Source organism: Nematostella vectensis, chromosome 8 (assembly GCF_932526225.1).
Source record: "Nematostella vectensis chromosome 8, jaNemVect1.1, whole genome shotgun sequence".
In the NCBI taxonomy this organism is placed as follows: Eukaryota; Metazoa; Cnidaria; class Anthozoa; order Actiniaria; family Edwardsiidae; genus Nematostella; species Nematostella vectensis.
Window position 1 is genome coordinate 14,221,926 of NC_064041.1, and position 20,655 is coordinate 14,242,580.

Below are 20,655 nucleotides of genomic sequence, written 5' to 3' on the forward strand. Positions count from 1 at the left end.
TGGAGTCGTACACTTACTTTTTTAGAAGGAGCATGGTGCCTTTCGATTTGTATTTCGTCTAGCTCTTCGTTGTCCAATGAGCTCATTTTGGAACAAATAGAAAGTCGTCTTGGTAGCAGTAATATTCGGGTATCTGTCACAAAATTCGCTCGAATTTCGACTTCATCAACAACTGCGACCTTATTCTTTGACTTGTAACCGACAATACTCGTATGCCTGTAGTAACCTAGATAGAAAGAAAGCAGCCCTTGACCTAAAAGCTCCTCGTAAGTTGTGAAGCGCTTGGTGCCAACAATAAACTGCGATTACGGTGAGGCATTTCGGATGGTCATACCATTACGTCATCCCTCGAGAAAGTCCACAGGCATCCCAAACAATTGACTCATACCCAGTCTCTAAAAAGGGGGGGGGGGGGGGTGGTGGGGGAGAGGAGTTTCTGTATAGTAACTGCGGAAATAGGTAGCCGGAATAATTTCCCAAATTATTTTAGATCCCTTACTCCCGCCCCTACTACCATGAGCATTGAGGCTACCTCCTTAGTTAATAGTGTCGAGCGAAACGTATGACGGCACGAAAGTTCCCTATCTGCCTCTCCATTCTCCGTGTGGGTCATACTCTTCGTTGGCTTTTTCCTATATCCGACAGAAACAGTTGCAGTGCATGATGCAGCAAATTTGATTGACAAGGCAGACTCATAGGGTCCTGGGCGAGATAGTTTTTTTCGGATTGCGTCCGATGCGTTAGCCTTTGACGCAGCCGGAAATAATACAGGCTACCATACGTCAGTTCTGGGGATACTCCCTTGTGATTACCCATAACCCATTGCGCAAATTCAAAATTTTAGCAAGGTTCAGTTTAGACAGGGTTCAAGCCTCGTCTAGCCATTTTTAAACTTTTAAAAAAGTTATCACACATTCGTCTTTCAGGTCTTGACTGTGAAGGAGATAGAATGAGTGGGATTATTGTTTATTAACTTCTAAATTACCGGTCCCTAAAGTGTGGTCGATTCCTAATATATGCCCGGTCCCTAATGTATGACCGGTCCCTAAAGTGTGGTCGATCCCTAATGTATGACCGGTCCCTAAAGTGTGGTCGATCCCTAATGTATGACCGATCCCTAAAGTGTGGTCGATTCCTAATGTATGACCGATCCCTAAAGTGTGGTCGATTCCTAATGTATGAACGGTCCCTAAAGTGTGGTCGATCCCTAATGTATGACCGGTCCCTAAAGTGTGGTCGGTCCCTAATGTATGACCGGTCCCTAAAGTGTGGTCGGTCCCTAATATATGACCGATCCCTAATGTATGACCGGTCCCTAAAGTGTGGTCGATCCCTAATATATGACCGATCCCGTAAGTGTGGTCGATCCCTAATATATGACCGATCCCTAATGTATGACCGGTCCCTAAAGTGTGGTCGATCCCTAATATATGACCGGTCCCTAAAGTGTGGTCGATCCCTAATATATGACCGGTCCCTAATATATGACCGGTCCCTAAAGTGTGGTCGATCCCTAATATATGACCGGTCCCTAATGTATGACCGGTCCCTAAAGTGTGGTCGATCCCTAATATATGACCGGTCCCTAATGTATGACCGGTCCCTAAAGTGTGGTCGATCCCTAATATATGACCGGTCCCTAATGTATGACCGGTCCCTAAAGTGTGGTCGATCCCTAATATATGACCGGTCCCTAATATATGACCGGTCCCTAAAGTGTGGTCGATCCCTAATATATGACCGGTCCCTAAAGTGTGGTCGATCCCTAATATATGACCGGTCCCTAAAGTGTGGTCGATTCCTAATATATGACCGGTCCCTAAAGTGTGGTCGATCCCTAATATATGACCGATCCCTAAAGTGTGGTCGATCCCTAATATATGACCGATCCCTAAAGTGTGGTCGATCCCTAATATATGACCGATCCCTAAAGTGTGGTCGATCCCTAATGTATGACCGGTCCCTAAAGTGTGGTCAGCCCCTAAGGTGTGGTTAGCACCTAAGGTACGGTCGCTCGCTAAGGCGTGGTCAGCCCCTAAGGTGTGGTCAGCCACTAAGGTGTGGTTAGCCCCTAAGGTACGGTCGCTCCCTAAGGTGTGGTTAGCCCCTAAGGTGTGGTTAGCCCCTAAGGTGTGGTTAGCCCCTAAGGCGTGGTCAGCCCCTAAGGTGTGGTTAGCCCTTAAGGTACGGTCGCTCCCTAAGGTGTGGTCAGCCCCTAAGGTGTGGTTAGCCCCTAAGGTACGGTCGCTTCCTAAGGCGTGGTCAGCCCCTAAGGTGTGGTCGCTCCCTAAGGTGTGGTTAGCCCCTAAGATGTGGTCAGCCCCTAAGGTGTGGTTAGCCCCTAAGGTACGGTCGCCCCCTAAGGTGTGGTTAGCCCCTAAGGTGTGGTTAGCCCCTAAGGTGTGGTTAGCCCCTAAGGCGTGGTCAGCCCCTAAGGTGTAGTTAGCCCCTAAGGTACGGTCGCTCCCTAAGGTGTGGTCAGCCCCTAAGGTGTGGTTAGCCCCTAAGGTACGGTCGCTTCCTAAGGCGTGGTTCGCTCCCTAAGGTGTGGTTAGCCCCTAAGGTGTGGTCAGCCCCTAAGGTGTGGTCAGCCCCTAAGGTGTGGTTAGCCCCTAAGGTGTGGTTAGCCCCTAAGGTGTGGTTAGCCCCTAAGGTGTGGTCAGCCACTAAGGTGTGGTCAGCCCCAAAGGTTTGTTCAGCCCCTAAGGTGTGGTGTATCAATCTACCGATGGACTGCCTAGAAATTATGTCTTTGCATTATACAGTTGGCTCTTGATAGCTAGAGCCTCGGAGAGCAAGACCAGTGTCACCTCCGTCTGCTCCAAAGAAAGGTAAGTGAACACTATCCCCTTGGTATGACATCATACAAACAGTCAAATATAGGTTTGTATAACTTAAATCAAACTTGAAAAGAACACATCTGCGCCCTCAAGTTTGTACGGTAGTAAATTGCATTTTCAGAACTGGAACTGAACCCTCGTTTTGGTTTGTGATTCCGGCATCAACCTGTTCACTAGCCGATACGTCAAACCACCAGATATGAACCGTTTCGTCGGGGTACAGGGCGTCTCCCCAGTCGTACTCCTGATCAGGATAGCACCCAACGCGCTTGTTAACGGTCATGTCACCACCAACCACCTGTAGCTAGAGATAAGTAAAGAACAAAAAACAATTGAATGTGATGTGGACAGATGAAGGTTGAAAGAACAGTTTGTCCAAGACGGGTCCAGGACTCAATGGGAAGAGATGAAATAAAAAAATCAAAATGTTTATTAAGATTCCAGGCTGCTACTCATATAGACTCTATCTATGTTTGAACTATGCCACCCTCTCGATTTGCGCCATTCCACGACGTAAAAATGTAAAGAGCAAAAAATGTAAAAACGCCCACGGAAACTAAGGCCTTACACCAGTTGTTTTCATACCTCGGCAATGTACGTCGTGCCCGCTATCAGTCTGAAATACGGCACAAGACTTGGACACTTCAGTGTGTAGTCCGTACTGATAGTGTACCGTCCAGACTTCTCTCTTATCACAGTGGTTGTTTCAGGGTATCGTAATCGAAAGGTTATGTCGAACGTTGTCTCCTTTGTCTTGGTCATATCCCCGTGTACGCAGATGGCTACGACATACATGTCTTTATTGGTTCTAAAGGCAATTTTCTCCCATTTATCTGGTTGATATGTTATGTCGCCAGATGTGCTAGTTGGGCACCTTGAGACAAGGAACGGGGCTGAAGACATTAAATAAATATGTCAAAGAAAAGACATGGGGAAATGGAAAATGAGCCTTATTATTATTAAGACTCTTTTCTCTTTATTCCGCTGGAAAAACAAAGCTTCTATTAGCAAAGAAGCTCTTTATCTGTCCTATATAGACCTCTGCTGAAGCCTTTGCTGAGATCTCTGCTCTTAGAATCACTCCAAGATTGCATACCACATTGCCTTAGCAACGTAATTAGTATTGGAATTTGGGGGGAGGGGGGGGGAGTCAAAGTACCGAAGAGAGAACATAGCTTTTCGTGGCTCATGCGCGCGTCTTAAAATAGCCTCCTCCTGGGAAACGCCGTGACACCTATAAGATACGAGAATGTGGGGAAGTTGATTGCCCCTACTTATGAACCCCTGGTTATATACCATTTCTTTAAAACGTTTGATCTTACCGTGTTCACAGTTGTATCCTCCATAATACGGCATGCAATCGCAGACATACATTAAAAGCTTATTAATGCACGTCCCACCATTCATACACGGAGTACTGACGCAATGGTCGATCCCTGGCAACAAATGCGCGTTACAGTAAATTGCTTTAAATCTAGAACAAATATATTGTAAACCATGAAAAGTCCATACCAAGCCCCCCGACCAAACTGCAGTAAGCCTCTCTATTACCCAAAACTTTAAAGTGGGCCCAAAGGCGTCCCCACCCCTTTGGCCTCCAAAAGTGGGACACTATTGTTTATTGAAGGACCGTCAAATACTATCCCTTTTTCCATATGATTCCTATGAATAATCTACTCCAAGTTATCATTTTTATTGAACGATCGTCATATACTAGCAGCCTTTTTTTTGCATTTGATACCTATGACTGCGCACCATCGGTACTTAACTTTTTCACAGTGTTTGCCTTCGTATCCCGGATTGCAATGGCACTTGAATCTGCCCTGGCCAAGATTTTCACATCTTCCATGGAGGCAGACCCCTTGATGGCATATGTCTTTGGAGAGCTCTTAACAAACAACGCATTTAAACATCACAAGAAGTAAAACAAAGAAATGGGGAAAAATAGAATATTTGATCATATTTGATAAAACAATATAGGGCAAAAGAGTATAATTTTTTTAGGGAAGGAGAAATCTTACTTATTTCTAACTTCTGTTTGAAGCGAGTCATACGTAGGCTAGACTCAGAGTTTCGTGGCCAATTGTTGATCAGGCGCGCACTCCCTTATGTCTCAGCCATGTGCATAGTGTTTGTTTTCGTTAGAAATAAGTTAAGAATGCGTTTCGCGGTCACAACAGCAAGACAATGGTTGAAGCGTACTTCCTACTATGGTATGTGACCTCATGATAAGGCGATGGACGGACAAAAGACTCGAATGACAACTTTAAACAGATGTGCTTGTCATGCATGTACTGTGTTACGTTTGTTTGTGTTACAAAGACGCCTTGTGACGTACGTATGATATATGTACTTACGTTTAGCAGGGTGTGGTAGAAAAGACACGCCTTGTGACGTACGTATGATATTGGTACTTACGTTTAGCAGGGTGTGCTAGAAAAGACACGCCTTGTGACGTACGTATGATGTATGTACTTACGTTTAGCAGGGTGTGGTAGAAAAGACGCGCCTTGTGACGTACGTATGATATATGTACTTACGTTTAGCAGGGTGTGGTAGAAAAGACACGCCTTGTGACGTACGTATGATATTGGTACTTACGTTTAGCAGGGTGTGGTAGAAAAGACACGCCTTGTGACGTACGTATGATATTGGTACTTACGTTTAGCAAGGTGTGGTAGAAAAGACACTAAATGGGTTTTATTAAATGTTTTTGTTATTCAACTCCTTGTAGCTGAAGCATCTGGAGGAGTGTATTTTTGCTCATTTTGCCCACACTTTCACGAGAATCATGCACTATTTTGCCAGACTTGCAGAGGTCTAGTCTCGCACCGACATCGAAGCTGTTCAAACTCTCCATCAGTACAAGTACCTGGAATAATAATTATGGATGGGTTAAGTTCAACAAATAAGTTAACTCGAAATGATAAGCAAAAAAAACATATACTGCAATGATTAAAATGGGTACTTATTTGATTTTCTGTGACTCTTGGGGGCGCTTATCAAAGAGGGAGCGCTTATTGAATTCTCAGTGGAGTGCCCCCCCCCCCCCTTGGACAAAAAATTGGTACACTACTGCTTTCAGGTGTTTTTGTTTGGTGGTGGGTGGCTCTTATTTGGGAGAGGGCACTTATTTAAGGGAGGGGGCTATGTTTTAATCTAAGGGTATACAGAGTAAACATACCAACAACAGGAAGCCCAGCTTTGGTCATTTTTACTTTGTTGAGCTTGGTGAGGTCCCTGACTTCTCGATCCCTGATGGTGTGGTATGGGATATACTGAACAGGAATAGCATAAGGCTTTTTGTCTCTGCATTCGTCAGATACCATGAACACTAGGACGTGGGTGGCACATTGCCTTTTTTTAAGAGGTTCTTCAGGAACTGATCATAGTCTCCAGCCTTTTTTCACAAGCTGGCAACATCCTGGGAGGCTTTTTTTCCTTGTTGGATTCCAGACTCTCTTTCAAATCTTTGGACATGCTAAGAAGAGGGTCCAGACAGTTCAACATTTCTTTTGTTACTTCTCTAAAGCGAGTTGCCTGCTCTAAAAGCGTGTTAAACTCAACAATTTCCCAGTTGAGTGACATCAACTTCTCAGTCTTTGTGTTGGGGGGATCAAATTTCTTTCTGAAGAGTTGAACAGCCTTGGCAAGCCCATAATAGAGAAACAGGATGTTGTTATTGAGCTCATTGTTAACAGCCACTACTGGGTCCCTTAACTCTTTCCCACACAATTTGTGGACACTAAGAGCTTGCGATACATGGAGTCGGTCATCATACAGTCCCTGTAGGGTTTCAAGTGCTCCATCAACATCACCATTCCATACTTTTAATAATGACTCTTGTAAGGCTTCCTTCACATCAGTCCCATCAGTCTTTATCCAAAATTGTTAAAAAAAACACACAATGGAATAATTAATTAAAACTTAAAAACCAAGTTTACCAATATCTGCAATCAACCTCAGCACTTCAACATACCAGTTCAGTAACCCTGCTCTGATATGGCTTAAACCCTCCTGTTAAAGCAACCTTATACAAATCATCCATGATGGTTCTATTTATTTAAGTGTGGGGAAGGGGTGTTAACAAAATATTACCAACCTCCCACCATGAAACTGCACCCCTACCCCCTAGCCGTAAATTAAATTCCCCCTCAATCCTTCTATATGTTGGTCTCACCTGTATTTCTGGCTTAGAAGAGAAGTCACTCTTAGCAATGGCATTCAGTTGGGCTTGTTTGCTTCTGCATGGTATGTTGGGTTTGGCCTGCAAAATGATAAATTTTATAAACTCTACAGCTGTAACTAATTGAAACCTTCCCCTTCAAACAACTTATCGTCTTTTGTCTTTGATCTGTGCATTTTTTTACCTTTGAGGGATCACCAATGTCTTTCTTGTCACAGCCATTCCACATAGGGCCACGAAACAAGCGCTTAAACTTCCCACCACCAAACTCTGCCTCCATTGTGTCTAGCCATATTTTATAGTCAGGGGACACAGATATCTGAAATAATACAATTATCGTAACCAAAATATAAATATTTGATTTGATTTTCAATGTTTACATTTGAGATCCACTGACACAACAAGCAATATTAATTTGTAATGCTTGACTCAAATACAGTCAAATGCTTTCTTAGCGACCAGCTTTCAAATACGTGATAACATTTCAAATTCCCATTTGGATAATTTTCAGTCAAACTCTTTAAATAAAAAGCTGTTGAAAGTGAGTACTTAACAGTCACTGAGGTGGTCGCTTAGAGAGCTCAGACTGTACATTAAATAGGTTATAATAATAACCTGTGCTATATGTGTACAACTGAAAAACTCAATGCGGTACTGGATCATTCCAAATGGCATCCTATCTAGCTGCAAGGATCGGTTAACCCCATGAAGGCACTGGCACCATTTGTAAACCAAGTTGGGTTTGCCTTGCATTTGGAGATTCTTCATGACATTAATGGAAAACGTTCCAAAATCCTTTGGATGTGTGCGTATGCCGCAAGCCTTTGCTAACTCAAGATATAATGCATCCAGAATGGTCCCCTGAAAGACTTTACTTGCATGCCTAAACAGACCAAGGAGGAGTGTATGTGCATCCACAATGCCAAGGGCGGGGACAAGTGTAGTAAGACGTTTACTGTGTCTAAGATACTCTAAGGTGCTACCATACAATCGTAGTCCGATCGCTCTAGGAGGCCGCCATCTTACTTCGCCCCAGTCCCCCTAGTCCCTCTGCTACTACAGGTAGCCCAATACTAATTCTTCCATTTGAACAGTAACCTAACATACAAACGTGTAACTTATGGTCTACTTCTAAATTGACCTATACAAGTAAATATTCTAACATTGTTCTAATGGTAACTAACAGCAGTCATTGTCAATCAGTATTCTTCAATGTATCTGCAAGGTCTGCGGCGCACTCTCTCTGATCGCCTCAGGGTTGGCTGCTCTGGCGTAGGGCACGGCTGTGGTATTCGATTCCCATCTCCTTGTGTGGGTCCAGACATTTCATTGAAGGTCTCTTTCTCGGAGACTGATGGTTGTTGTACCGGGAGAGGGCTTGACTGGCTTTGTATTGCTTCCGGAGTCGTGTATCTCTCGGGAAGTATAGGGGCCCTGTACTGTGTAGAAGCGTATGTTGGCTGAGGGCTTCCTAAGGCTCTTCTTACCTGTCGACGGTTTCGTCTCAGCAATCACTTTGGTGTTTGTATTACAACCGATCGTGTGGTTTCGTGTGGCCTGATTATCGTCCCCTCCGTCTTTAGGTCTGGTATCCATACTCGATCACCTTCTGCTAACTCCTCTCCCTCTGCAACTCTGTGTCTGCGGTCATAGTCTTCCCGCATTTCTCTTCTGTACTCTCTTTCTCTCTTTCTCACTACATCATTGTCTGGGAGTTGAGGTTTCAACTCGTCAGGGTGGCACGGTACTCTTGTTTTTAGTTTGCGACCCATACTTAGCTGTGATGGAAAATATCCGTTGTGAAGCGGTGTGTTTCTGTAGCTTAGAAGAGCGAGGTACTCGTCATCGCACTTCTTCAGAAAGTTCTTTATTGTCTCGACGGCTCATTCCGATTCGCCATTTGACTGGGCGTACCGAGGTGATGAAGTTATGTGATCGAATCCCCATGTTGCAGCAATCTTGTTGAACTCTGCAGAGGCGAACTGTGGTCCGTTGTCGGTAACTAAGATATCTGGGATTCTATGTCGACTAAAGGCATTCTTCATCTTGTTTACTGTATCACAGGCTGTTACATTCTTGCTCACCAAGTATATTTCGATATCGCGCGAATAGTAGTCGATTATGTGCAGGTAGTGTCGGCCTTCATGTTGGAAGAAGTCTGCTCCGAGTTTGGACCACGGTCGCTCTGTGAAATCTGTTCCCTTCATCGGTTCTATACGTTCTTTCCGATATTTTTCGCAGGTGGCACAATTGCGAACCATCTCTTCAATTTGTTTGGAGATTCCAGGCCACCAAACGGACGATGCTGCATTGTCCCCTGTCTTGGATATGCCTTGGTGACCATCATGTAGGTACCGTAAGATATCTGGCCTGAGACTCGACGGAATTACAAGTTTTCGTCCCCTCATCAATAGGCCTTCGTGGGTGGATAAGCTTCCTCTTTCACCCCAGTATTTCTTCGCGGGCCCATAGAGCTTCTGTTTGGTTTCTGCCCCCCCCCCCCCCCCCCCGTTCTGTACGTAATGCATCACGACTTTCAATGCGTCGTCTCTCTTCAGCTCTGACCGTATTTCCTCTAGTCTCTTGTCGGGTGCTGGCAGGTGTAGCAGTATGGTATTCACATAACAGTCTGCTTCAGCGTACAGGTGGTCAGACTGGCACGACGTCTCAGACCTCTTTTCGTTTAGTGGGCACCTAGATAGTACATCTGCGGTATAAAGTTCCTTGCCTGGAGCGTGCCGAGTATCAAAATCGTACCTCATCAGCCTCATTCTGAAACGCTGTATGCGTACCGGCAGCTCATCGATCATCTTGGAAGTAAACAGGGGTACAAGGGGCTTGTGGTCTGTTTCGACAGTGAACTTCATGCCTACCAATAAATCGGACCAGTGCTCTAGGGCCCACGTGGTTGCTAATGCCTCTTTTTCTATCTGTGCGTATCTGCACACGGTTTTTGTCATAGATCTGCTTGCATATGCAACAGGACGCATTCCTCCGGATGGCTGCTTCTGCATGAGTACTGCCCCCAATCCAAAGCTGCTTGCATCCGCGGAGACTACAGTCTCTTTCTCGGGGCTATACAGTGCAAGCACTCTCTCTGAGGCCATTTCTTCTTTCAAGTCATCGAAGGCATCATCTTGCGCCTTGCCCCAAACCCATGCGCTATTCTTCTTAAGCAGGTCGCGAAGTGGTTGCGTCTTCTCTGCTAGATTGGGACAGAACTTCATTAGTTGGTTCACCATCCCGAGAAATCGTCTCAGGCTAGGGATGTCCCTAGGTTCATCCATGTCGACGATAGCTTTCACCTTGGCGGAATTTGTCTTGATCCCCTCGTTATCGATCACCTGTCCAAGGTACTCAATCTTCTTCTCTGAGAACTTACACATGTCTGGGTTCAGTGTCATGCCGATTTCCGTGATGCGTTGAAGGACGGCAGCCAAGTCTCTTATCGTGCTCCGCTTGGTCTTTTCCAACGACCAGGATGTCGTCCATATGACATAGTGTGCCTTCTATTCCATCCAGCTCCTGGTCCATTTTCTTCTGAAAGTATTCCGGTGCAGAGGAGATTCCGTATGGCAGACGGCGAAACATATACCGCCCAAAAGGAGTGATAAAGGTAGTAAGCTTAGCGCTTTCCTCGCTTAAGGGAACTTGGTGGAAGCCTGAGTTAGCGTCAAGTTTGGAGTAGATCGATCCTTTGGCTATGTTTCCGAGAGTCTCTTCCACTTTAGGCATTTGGTATACTTCTCTTCTGACTTCTTTGTTGAGCTTCGTGAGGTCGACGCATATTCGCACGGTTCCATTTGGCTTTTGTACCACTACTATCGGTGCGCACCAGTCCGTGGGCTCGTCTACTGGTTCTATCACGCCGAGCTCCACCATCCGGTTTATCTCTTGCTCCACTTTCTTTTGCAGTGGGAGCGGTACTCGTCGAGGAGTTGTCAAACAAAATGGCTTTGCTCCTTTCTTAAGACGGATTGTGTACTCTCCGCTTTGTTTACCTAGACCATTCAAGAGGTGTGGATTCTTGCGAACTATGGTTTCCTTGTTGATGAATGGTTCTTTATTTTGCTGTAGGTATTGGGGATTTCGTGTATTAACCCTAGCTTGCGGATAGCTGGGATCCCTAGAAGCAGTTTTGTTGCACCTCTCACTACGTAGACACATTCTTCGATGCATGCTTCCCCGAGCTGTAGGTTCATGATTGTTTGTCCAACAGTTTCTAGTGGTGTATCCCCTGCGCCTGTCAGCTTTCTGTCTGACGGCGAGAGTTTCCCATACACCTCTCTGTACACGGTTTCCGGCATCACAGAGACCTGGGCTCCGGTATCAATGCACCACGTTAGCTCGCATTTCTCTACTCTCAGCTTCACATGCCATCCAGGATCGCGAATATAATCGGTAGATATCTCAGGCATTAATGCTTCGGCCTCACTGACTTGATTTTCGGAAGACGTGATGTCGACGTTTTTATCTTGATCCGGTAATGTATTGTCTGTTTGAGGGACTGCCAAAACCCGTCCCACGAATGTCGGGTTATGCTCTAAAACCTCACCCTCATGTGCATCTTCTACTTGACTTACTCTTGTATTCGGTTTGCTTCTACATACAGCAGCGAAGTGCCCAACTTTGGTGCATTTATCACAACGCACGTTAGCTGCTGGACAGTTGATTTTGCCTCGAGGATGGTCTCTGCCACAGTATCCGCATCTATCAGGTGGCTGTCTCCGTTGACTTTTTGTCTCGGACCGCTGTGCATACTGGGGTGCTGTTTTTCCAGGTGCTCTCAATCCTACTCTCTCGATTGTTGCCGTCTTTGATTCTTGTAGTTCCAGACTAGATGCTTCTTTCATCGAGAGGATTATTATTGTTTTATCGAGTGAAATCCCTGCCCCTTCATCGCACAACTTCAATTTAGACCTATCATCTACACAGGAAAAGGTAAGCTTATCCCTTATAGCTTGCTCGAGGAATTCGGGTGGGAATTTACATTCTGCAGCTCTTTCTCTTACAGTGACTACCCAGGAGTCAAAACTCTTATTTGGTTCTCGTTGGAGCTGGAGCCAGAACTTCTCGCGGAGCATTAACTGTGGGTCTCGTTTAGTAAAATATTGGTCAAACTTCTCTATCACCGTCTTGTAATTATCCGGGTTTTCGCCCGGTATAGGGTCTCCACCATCTGGGTTTGGTTGATCAGGGCGAAATACAAAGTTACTATATATTTCTAGGCATTTGTCTCCAATATGATTGAGCAGTAAACCCACCTTGACTTCGTCAGGCTTCGTGGAGGTGGCAGTGGCCTTCAAATAAATTTCGAATTTTTGCTTCCACTTTTTCCAAGAAAACGCTGGATTTCCGCTCGAAATTTCCAATACTTCGGGTGGCTTCACGAATGGCGTGCTGCTTGCTATCTTCTGACACCATGTAGTAAGACATTTACTGAGTCTAAGATACTCTAAGGTGCTACCATACAATTGTAGTCCGATCGCTCTAGGAGGCCGCCATCTTACTTCGCCCCAGTCCCCCTAGTCCCTCAGCTACTACAGGTAGCCCAATACTACAACAAGTTTTGTTTGGTCTTTGATTAGTTTCGACGTAGTGGTAATGATTTCCAACAGCTGATGTTGGGTCAGATGGACCAATTGACTTAACATCTGGTCAGGAGCTCTCACTGTATCTGCTGTGGCATCATTTGTCATTTCCTCCACATATTATGTTTTGCATGTAATGCCATAAAACTGTTCAGCATCAGTTACTGTTTTAAATTTGCTCTTCATATAGGTAACAACTCTCTGTCGTACTGGTCCCCCGACAAAAGAAAAGCAGAAATATGTACGCTGTTCTAAAGGTTGTATCTTTATTGGGGGCTACTTATTCCTTGTTCACATTAGTACTGTGCAAGTAAACAGTAGGAGTATCCCACAAATAAGACATTATTATGCAAGCATCATCAAACAACGCAGATAAAAACTAAAAGAGAGAGAAATACCAAGGGTCCCAGGAACTAACACCTTTCCCTATGGTGCTGGGCCCATTCATACTGCACAATATATTTTTTACAAATCAATAATTATTCTATTTACCTTTGCAGGTGTAAGTGGTGCCAGCATGACTTGCTATAAAGTTGGCAGCTTCCAACCAATACTTCGATTTCGTATTTACCGATGGCCACTCTGAAGCTGTGGGCTGCAAGTCCTTGTGCCGGGCAACAAACTGGACCAAGGCAATGTCCTCCTTTATTAGCCAAATATTCTTCGACTGTTTTGGGGATTTTAGGCGTAATAAAGGGGATGATTTCCCACGAAGACCACAGGGGTGGCTCGGTCTTTTGGGTGAAACATTACTTCCCTATGGAAGAAAGACAAAATTCGCTTGGTTAAGATTTTTCTAAAATATTTTTCTGATGCATGCATTCAAAACATTATTTTATTCTTCTGGTATTTCTACTATAAGATTAAAAGGGAAGTTCGATATGATCTTTATCAACTGTAAAGTTCGAATAAGTTACACTTGATTTAACCTATCGAGTGTAAAATTCATAATAAATGTTGGTTGTCATTACTACGTGTATGAGTTATTAGTCACATCAAATCCTCATAGGAATATGGTCAAGGAAGAGGAGAATGAATTTATTACATGCGGCAATATATTGGATAAAAAAGGCGTCTTCTGTTTTACAAAACAGCATTTCGCATGAAATGCACTCTCATTTCGTGTCCCCGAAACAAAAGCTGCACATCTGTACCCGACCCATCGGGTCCTCAGGTAATGATTTCCGAAACGCCACCGTTTTCACTATTTCCTGAAAAGGGCGAGGCAAGGGGATACGTACGTACTTTCAGGCTACATACAGGGTCTCAGGGGAGTTATTGCCAATTGGGTGCATGCGCGAAGAACGGGGGGGAGCCAATAATACTCTGCACTCTGAATTACTGCTCATAGTAATGATAAACGCATAATATTAGCTTTTAAAGTGTCATCTAGTAAATCTAGTGACAAACAAGCTTTCAGAGAGCAAAATTTACCCACCCCTCCCCCCAAATATCCGAGGTAAAAAAATTCTAGCGCTGTTGTGAAGCTTGTCACCTAAACAAACTTATAAAGTCAAAAGAGGCATTATAATCTGAGAAACAGAACCAAAACATGAAAAATCCACTACTTTTTAGTTTTTGGGAAACGTGTCAAAAAACGGTCGCCAAGGTAACATGGAGCGTTTCCTAGGCATGTCAATGGCATCAAAACGTCCGCAGATAGTATTTAGGAAAAGACAACAAGTTTTAGCCTTTTAGCTGCTATCACAAGTTATAGCAATTTCCCCGGAGGGGGGAATTAAAGAGCCCCCCCCCCCCCCCCCACCCTCCAATTATGAATAGGGTTAACTGTATATACGGCAAGATATAATTTTTCACCAACTGATTCCCGGAGGACATTTGGCGGTTTAGTCGAACTAAGCTATGAGGTGTTGATGTTTGTCCTCATGCCAAAGAAGAATGCATAAGGAAACAAGTGACACGATTTTAGAGGAAGGGGGGGGGGGGGGGGGGGCTACGTAATTTTTCATTATTAGAATCTTATTTTAAGGACGCCTTTTTCGTATAATTATTGAACAGTCACCTGTTTTATTTATTTGTTTTTTTTTAAATACCGTATTTTTTCGATTAGACCAAGGGAGCTTGAGATACTTTGTCAGAAAATCCAACTCAAGTTTTGAAAGAATAATGACAAAGTTTACTTGCTACCGTGATTTAATGGTGCGGTGTGTATTTTTTTTTTCAACTGCGGCGGTCATTGCTAAAAAATTTTTACATTTTATTCAGCCACTTTTCGAAAGCAGTCTTCTTTCGCAGGCTACTACTGAGGAAAAAAAAAAGAAAATCAAATATCAAATAAAATCATTACACCGAGCTGCTGTGCACGAAAACAAGTTCTGAGAGCACACTTTTTAAGCGCCGTCGTAGGTTTGATTTTAAAGCTAGAAGCACTCACTTCAGCACTTATTGCAGGTCTTCTTGCAACGTTTTTGATACTTGCAGTCGTTCCACAGAATTTGGCGTACCGAACACACCAGCACACCAGGTGTCTCTGCAGTCTGCAAAAAAAAAGACAAAACAGATGAAGGAGAAGCAATTGTACAAAATGCCTAATTCGCGAATATGTAGCGCGTCAAGATGAAATCATTGGGCTTTAAACTAATCTTCAAAGATTTAGAAAGCAACAGTCAGGATAGTTAGTCAGTGTTTATTGGTCATCAACACTTATGTTGTTTTCACTTTATTTTGTCATGACGAACCAAGTGACGAAATAACAGTACTACATACCGACACGGACTGCATGCCAGACGGACAAGGGTCAGGTGCTGTTTTCTAAGTACGACTTACTGATGCGTGCACGTGCACTACCTACCAGCATTGCCGCCTGAGGAACCGGAATCTGTCCCGCCATCTTCAAGATACGAAAAAGCAAAATAGGAGTTGTGATCTGATTTGTGATGCTTTATTGGCTAAGGCCACTCAATGAATTTGCACTTTTCTAATTATTTTCAATAGTCCGATGTTTGCGCGAAAAATCCCCACACACCAGAGTCTAAGAAATACGGTCAGTACTTCATCTGCCATAGAGATCATTAGTAAACAGTTCATATTTTGTTCTTCGGCGATAAAAATCGCTTTTTGGACTTTGAGGCGTGCGTCCTTTTAACAAGCTTGCGAAACTTGACTTCGGGGAATACCCACAAAGTGTTGGGTGTGGTTAGGGGGGGGTGCCGTATCATATGGAAAAAGGATTGTACCTGATGCTTCTCAGATATAAAATAATAATTTCTTGGCGACCTGGGGGGAGGGGGGGCAACCTGCTCTAGGTACCGCCCATTAGCATAACCCGATAACCTACCTCCGATCTCGCTCTTGATCCAACCCACGTGTGAACTAACGCGCGCATAGACAGAGTAGGAGTGGCCTGGGCACGAGCGATCAGTCACCCACGGGGAGGAACCACGCAACACCCAGTGCGGTCCACCGCTGTCCCTATTGCAGGCGCTGCTTCCGCGGCCACCAATGCAAATCATCGTTGATTGGTCGACTTTCCCGCCATTTTTTGAGCGGCATTCTTTATGGACAATCACAGGGACGCGAGACTGCTGAAGTTTGTCCGCAATTTTCTTGAAGTCGTTGGGTAGTATTCTGTCCCAACCTTTATTTTAAAAAAATATGTCTATTTTTATTTGTGAATCAATCAAATTTCGAAAAAAAGACGCTTCTAGGCTGGAATAAAAAAAAAAAATAAAAAAAAAAAAACAGGCAGCACCACAATATCACTTGTTAGCAAGAAAATCAACCACTTTTACAAAACATGGTTAAAAGCTGTGGACTATTAGTTGAAGCATATAATTTAGTGAACCGTCGAAGCTTTAAATTAATGCTTCAACATTTTTTTTTTATCTAATGTTTCTAAGTTTTCAGCCTTTTTCCAATGAATTTGTTTTGGTTTTGGCTGAGTTTATATATATATATTTGGGAGATCTCCACTGAGCAATGTCTTAACTGAGAAACTTCAAAAAAACTTGCAAAGAGTCTTTAGACCATTCAGACGAATGGCAACATCTGTTAGATATGCTTATGTAAATATTGACAACTTTTGCGAGAAAAATTCAAGAATATTTTAAAAGAATCATAGACACAAACCCACCAAATCAAGGAACAATCATGATTCAAGTACAAATTACCCATTTACCTGTTATATAGCAGTTACCGCCCGGTTTAGCAAGACTGCCCTGTTTGGGCAAGCACACTGTATTCACGGTCGCGCTCAGCTTGGCCGGACTAGCCAGTTTGATGAGGGCGATGTCGTGCCGCAGATGACTTCGACTGTAGCCTTTATGTGGGATAATCTTAGCGATCTTCAACTGAACCCCATCGTCTTGACGCAAGTGAGAACCTAATGGGAAAAGTGTGCTGGTTGAAGGAAAAAGGTAACGTAAAGGTTTTCTTGAAGCATAGACAGTCAAGCCAATCAATCATTTGTTTTGCGATTAATCAAGATGAAACGTACAATTAGGTTGAAAGACTTCGTAAGAGAAATGGAGACGGATGCAGACTGGCAGGCCACCCCTCTGGTAACCGTGTAAACAGAGACAGAAGGGCGGGGGGGGGGGGGGGTCAATAAAGCTTCGCTGGTATCGAAATGAAAGGCTTGGTTATTCTCTAGCCAAAAAAGCTGATCACTTTTAGCAAATTTTCACGCGCGCTCATTGGTCCATACGGGTCACGTGCACATTTTCACAAGACAAATATCAGTCGATAAAACGTCCAGCAAAAGTGATATCTGTCATGAGAACACTTTAGTGCAGTCAAAACTAGCTTTTTGTCTGCTCAATAACTCCCCAAACAAACACCAAGATTTTCAAAACGCTAAGGCTAAGGCACACAAAAAAATTTGATTATAATTTGATTATAATTTTATAGAATTTATCCTGGAACGTGAAAGAAAAAGCAATAACAAAAAACTTCACAACAGCGCGCGCTCTTGACGTCATTCCCGTGCAGAAGACATTTCAAAATTGAAAATTTTTGCTTTACACGAACGCGCACTATAAAAGGGACTTGCCTAAGGCAAGCTGTCATTCGTCATTAGAGACTTCACTGAGTGCAGCGCCCCGTAGAGAAAAGCCAGAAAGCTAGATTAGAGTTCAAAATTGGCCGAAACACATCATTGAAGTAACCAGTCTTTTTATTAGCCTTTTCTTAAAACAAAACGAAAAATGACGGAAAATTAGATAGGTTTTGAAAGGTTTTGAAGCGATGAATAATTTTGCAAATTTGTTGTTTGTCCGCGCGCGAACCTGAATGACGCCATTTCGAATAAGCGCTGTATTTTTCAATTCGAACGAGCGCTGTGTTTGATTTCTCAATGACAATTTTTGCTCGTTTTTGTAGAGAACCGACTCCAAATACTTTCCCGAATATGCTTGATAGTTCTTTAACATTCTTTTGTTTACTTTAAAGTTGTCGTAGTTTTCCGTACGGCTGTTGTATTTTTTGATATATTTTTTGATATATTTTTTGATATATTCTGGCAGTTACGCTGCGCTCGGGCTGAAATGAGCTCGAGTCGGGCCCAAAACATATTTACGCCCGCGAACATCAACTATATTGTTATAATTTTTCACGAAGGAAACATCATATGGCAAACAAACTCGGTAGGTGTCATGTAGGTGGATGCAACAATATGGTCAAGTTATCCAAATGTGGAAGTGTGTCAACAGTTTTCTCCAGGATTGGAGAAGCAATGGCGCTACACTTGCAGTGTCATTGCAGAATAGAACTATATACCTATCAGTAGACCTTGTCCGTGCAAATGGCAATTCCTAAATGACAGTTCTAGCATCGAAAAATCAGGGGACTCGATTTAATTGAATGCAGGAAATTATTGATAAATCATACGATTCTTAGTTATCACCTTAAAGCCGCATTGTCACCAGTTTACTTCCGGAGGTCCGACAGAAACCTCAACCGTCAAAAGACAAAAGAATCTATTAAAATCCGAGATATTAAACAGGCAACCCGCTCTAAATTATCTATCGCATCCTCAAAGAAACTTCCAATAGACATAGACACACTCCTTTCAATATTTTGAAACAATTTTCGCGTTTTCCGTTAAAAATCATCGGATATTGTTAGGTAATCGACCGAAAGTAAACTGGTGACAATACGGCTTTAAATATAACAAATAAATAAGACCACAAGAAACTTTTGATCTTAGTACTTCCATGTGCCATTCGCCATTTGCACCAACGTATTTTGGAAAATGTGTAACTACAACTGATTGTCTGTCATACTCAATAAATTATTCAAAAAAGTCTTGCTCTGCCTTTATATTGTTTTGTATTGTTTTGACGTAAACTAGTTGACCCAGCCATATGGAAACAGGCCATGCCCTAACCAGAGGTCACATTCTCTATCCAAATACGAACGCGCAAAGTCCAGTCCGCCGTCGGTGAAAAGAGCGGTCACCTCAGGATAGGGCTTCCAGCCTGAGCTCTCAACCTTATTGCTATGGATAAATCTACCAAGCTCCCTTCTTAAATTGACCATGAATCTCTTATCTCTGGCAGATGGCGAATAGCCGAACGCTTCAGGGAAACCGAAAAACGCCAATAGATCCCACATGTGAAAGGCGTAAGCACTGGTCTTGTCTCCCACAAGCGTGACTGGCTTACTAGGCCAGTTGGTCACCACGTAACGATAGACACTACGCAGTCCGGTGGACGCGCCAACGGCAAGCACACGTGTTGGGCACGTGACTCGGATATCCGTGACGATATTAGCGTACGAAAGCCGCGGATGTTTGTGTTCAACCAGGTACATTGAAAATACTTTCTCGATTTCGGCATCACTCAGGAATCTTGAGAGCCTCTCGCTGGCGTATCTCTTGAAGTCACTCAGGTCTGCCTTTGTGTTGAAGAGCTTTCCGGGAAGGTAGTCTATCTCCTGAGCTGTTGTGCCTAAAATGATGGGTACATCGTTGATTCTCCTACCGGAAGACAACGCAATAAATGGTGGGTATGGTACCACATGCCCATCGACTGTTGCCAAGGCACCGCTGAAAAATCCCGGAGTCGGAAGATCGGTCAGGTCTGGCATACTCCAGTAAGGGTATACATTCCACGGGCTCTTCTGTATAATTCTAGCTACATTAGAACGGTAGAGGCACTCACGCGTAGAAGCAAGGCTGTCATGGGCACAGCCCATACGTTCGACAAAAACCTTGTTGTCACTAGAAGCATCATTGGCTGATTTACTGAATACAGGGGATGCACTCATAAGGATAGCACCGTGAAAGAGTCCATTAGCTAGCGGGGACACTAACAAAGCAAGGGAGGAAGTGGCACCAGAACTTTGACCAAGAAGTATAACCCGATCGGGATCTCCACCGAAACGTGCAATATTTGTATGAATCCACGACAACGCCATAATTTGATCCATGAATCCGTAATTTCCAGACGTATTGCTTTTGGAGCCGTCTGAGAGAGCGTCTAGGCTCAGAAATCCAAACGCGTTAAGTCTGTAGTTGAAAGAAATGCCGACAACACCCAAGTTACTCACAAATTCCGGGGTCGGATGAATCCCCCTATCGTGTCCAGATCCGTAAGTCAAGTCGCCTCCATGAATAAATACAAGTACAGGCTGCTTGATATCTACACTTGGCGTCCAAACATTTAAATAAAGGCAATCTTCGCTGCCGATGACTTGATCTTCGCTGTTTAACTGAGGGCAAACTTTACCGTAAAAAGCAGCATTAAAAGTACCTTGCCAGCAGTGATTATGCCCACATGGGAAAGGTGGTTTCCATCGCATGTCATTTATAGGGGGCTTGGCGTAGGGAATCCCCTTGAACACCCAAGCATTTGAATTCCTAGTACCTCGTATTGTTCCACCATCAGTGGCTATAAGAATTGAAGAATCTTCGTCGTTATTTTCATCATTTTCAGAGCTCTTCCCTCGTATCAGTAACGCAATAAGGACGGCGATGAAGATGACAGTTGATAGGATGAGCACAACGATTATTATGTTGCGAACCTGATACCAAAAAAGCTTAACATTAATAAGGGAAGGGTCATTATTTATCGGGGGG

General features: G+C 43.7%; 3 protein-coding genes across 5 annotated transcripts in view; all 3 read right to left on the bottom strand.

Annotated features, from left to right (window-relative positions):
- Positions 1 to 2,734: 2,734 nt before the first annotated feature.
- Positions 2,735 to 9,517, bottom strand: LOC125570327. 2 transcript variants are annotated; one of them, XR_007312656.1, is made up of 7 exons: positions 8,514 to 9,517; positions 7,211 to 7,345; positions 7,021 to 7,107; positions 6,025 to 6,716; positions 4,163 to 5,712; positions 3,426 to 3,733; positions 2,735 to 3,144 (listed from the first exon to the last, which is right to left on the bottom strand). XR_007312656.1 is itself a non-coding variant. In XM_048731884.1 (7 exons), exons 1-4 carry the CDS (start codon positions 7,792 to 7,794, stop codon positions 6,216 to 6,218), a joined length of 876 nt encoding a protein of 291 aa, XP_048587841.1. In that variant the 5' UTR covers positions 7,795 to 9,517; the 3' UTR covers positions 2,881 to 3,144; positions 3,426 to 3,733; positions 4,163 to 5,712; positions 6,025 to 6,215. The 2 variants fall into 2 exon arrangements, 1 of the variants encoding a protein (XP_048587841.1); XM_048731884.1 differs by having other exon boundaries at positions 2,881 to 3,144; positions 7,642 to 9,517.
- A 5,149-nt stretch (positions 9,518 to 14,666) lies between these two features.
- LOC125570330 (chymotrypsin-like protease CTRL-1) lies at positions 14,667 to 16,119 on the bottom strand. The gene is made up of 3 exons (XM_048731893.1): positions 15,916 to 16,119; positions 15,430 to 15,468; positions 14,667 to 15,115 (listed from the first exon to the last, which is right to left on the bottom strand). Exons 1-3 carry the CDS (start codon positions 16,088 to 16,090, stop codon positions 15,021 to 15,023), a joined length of 309 nt encoding a protein of 102 aa, XP_048587850.1. The 5' UTR covers positions 16,091 to 16,119; the 3' UTR covers positions 14,667 to 15,020.
- Positions 16,120 to 18,771: 2,652 nt separating this feature from the next.
- LOC125556718 (para-nitrobenzyl esterase-like) overlaps positions 18,772 to 20,655 on the bottom strand; it is a 28,074-nt gene continuing 26,190 nt past the window's right edge. For both annotated transcript variants that reach the window (XM_032379640.2, XM_048731879.1), the window contains exon 2: positions 18,772 to 20,600. In XM_032379640.2, the coding sequence (XP_032235531.2) occupies positions 18,924 to 20,600 (1,677 nt within the window). In that variant the 3' untranslated portion in view covers positions 18,772 to 18,923. The remainder of the gene's footprint in view (positions 20,601 to 20,655) is intronic.

Coding starts and splice junctions, on each gene's coding strand:
- LOC125570330 (XM_048731893.1), bottom strand. CDS start 16,090: ATGATTTGCATTGGTGGCCGCGGAAGCAGCGCCTGCAATAGGGACAGC. Junction 15,469..15,915: donor GATCAAGAGCGAGATCGGAG/GTAGGTTATCGG, acceptor CGTATCTTGAAG/ATGGCGGGACAGATTCCGGT. Junction 15,116..15,429: donor TTCCTCAGGCGGCAATGCTG/GTAGGTAGTGCA, acceptor TTTTTTTTGCAG/ACTGCAGAGACACCTGGTGT.
- LOC125570327 (XM_048731884.1), bottom strand. CDS start 7,794: ATGAAGAATCTCCAAATGCAAGGCAAACCCAACTTGGTTTACAAATGG. Junction 7,108..7,210: donor ACATTGGTGATCCCTCAAAG/GTAAAAAAATGC, acceptor ATCATTTTGCAG/GCCAAACCCAACATACCATG. Junction 6,717..7,020: donor CTTCTAAGCCAGAAATACAG/GTGAGACCAACA, acceptor TTTTGGATAAAG/ACTGATGGGACTGATGTGAA.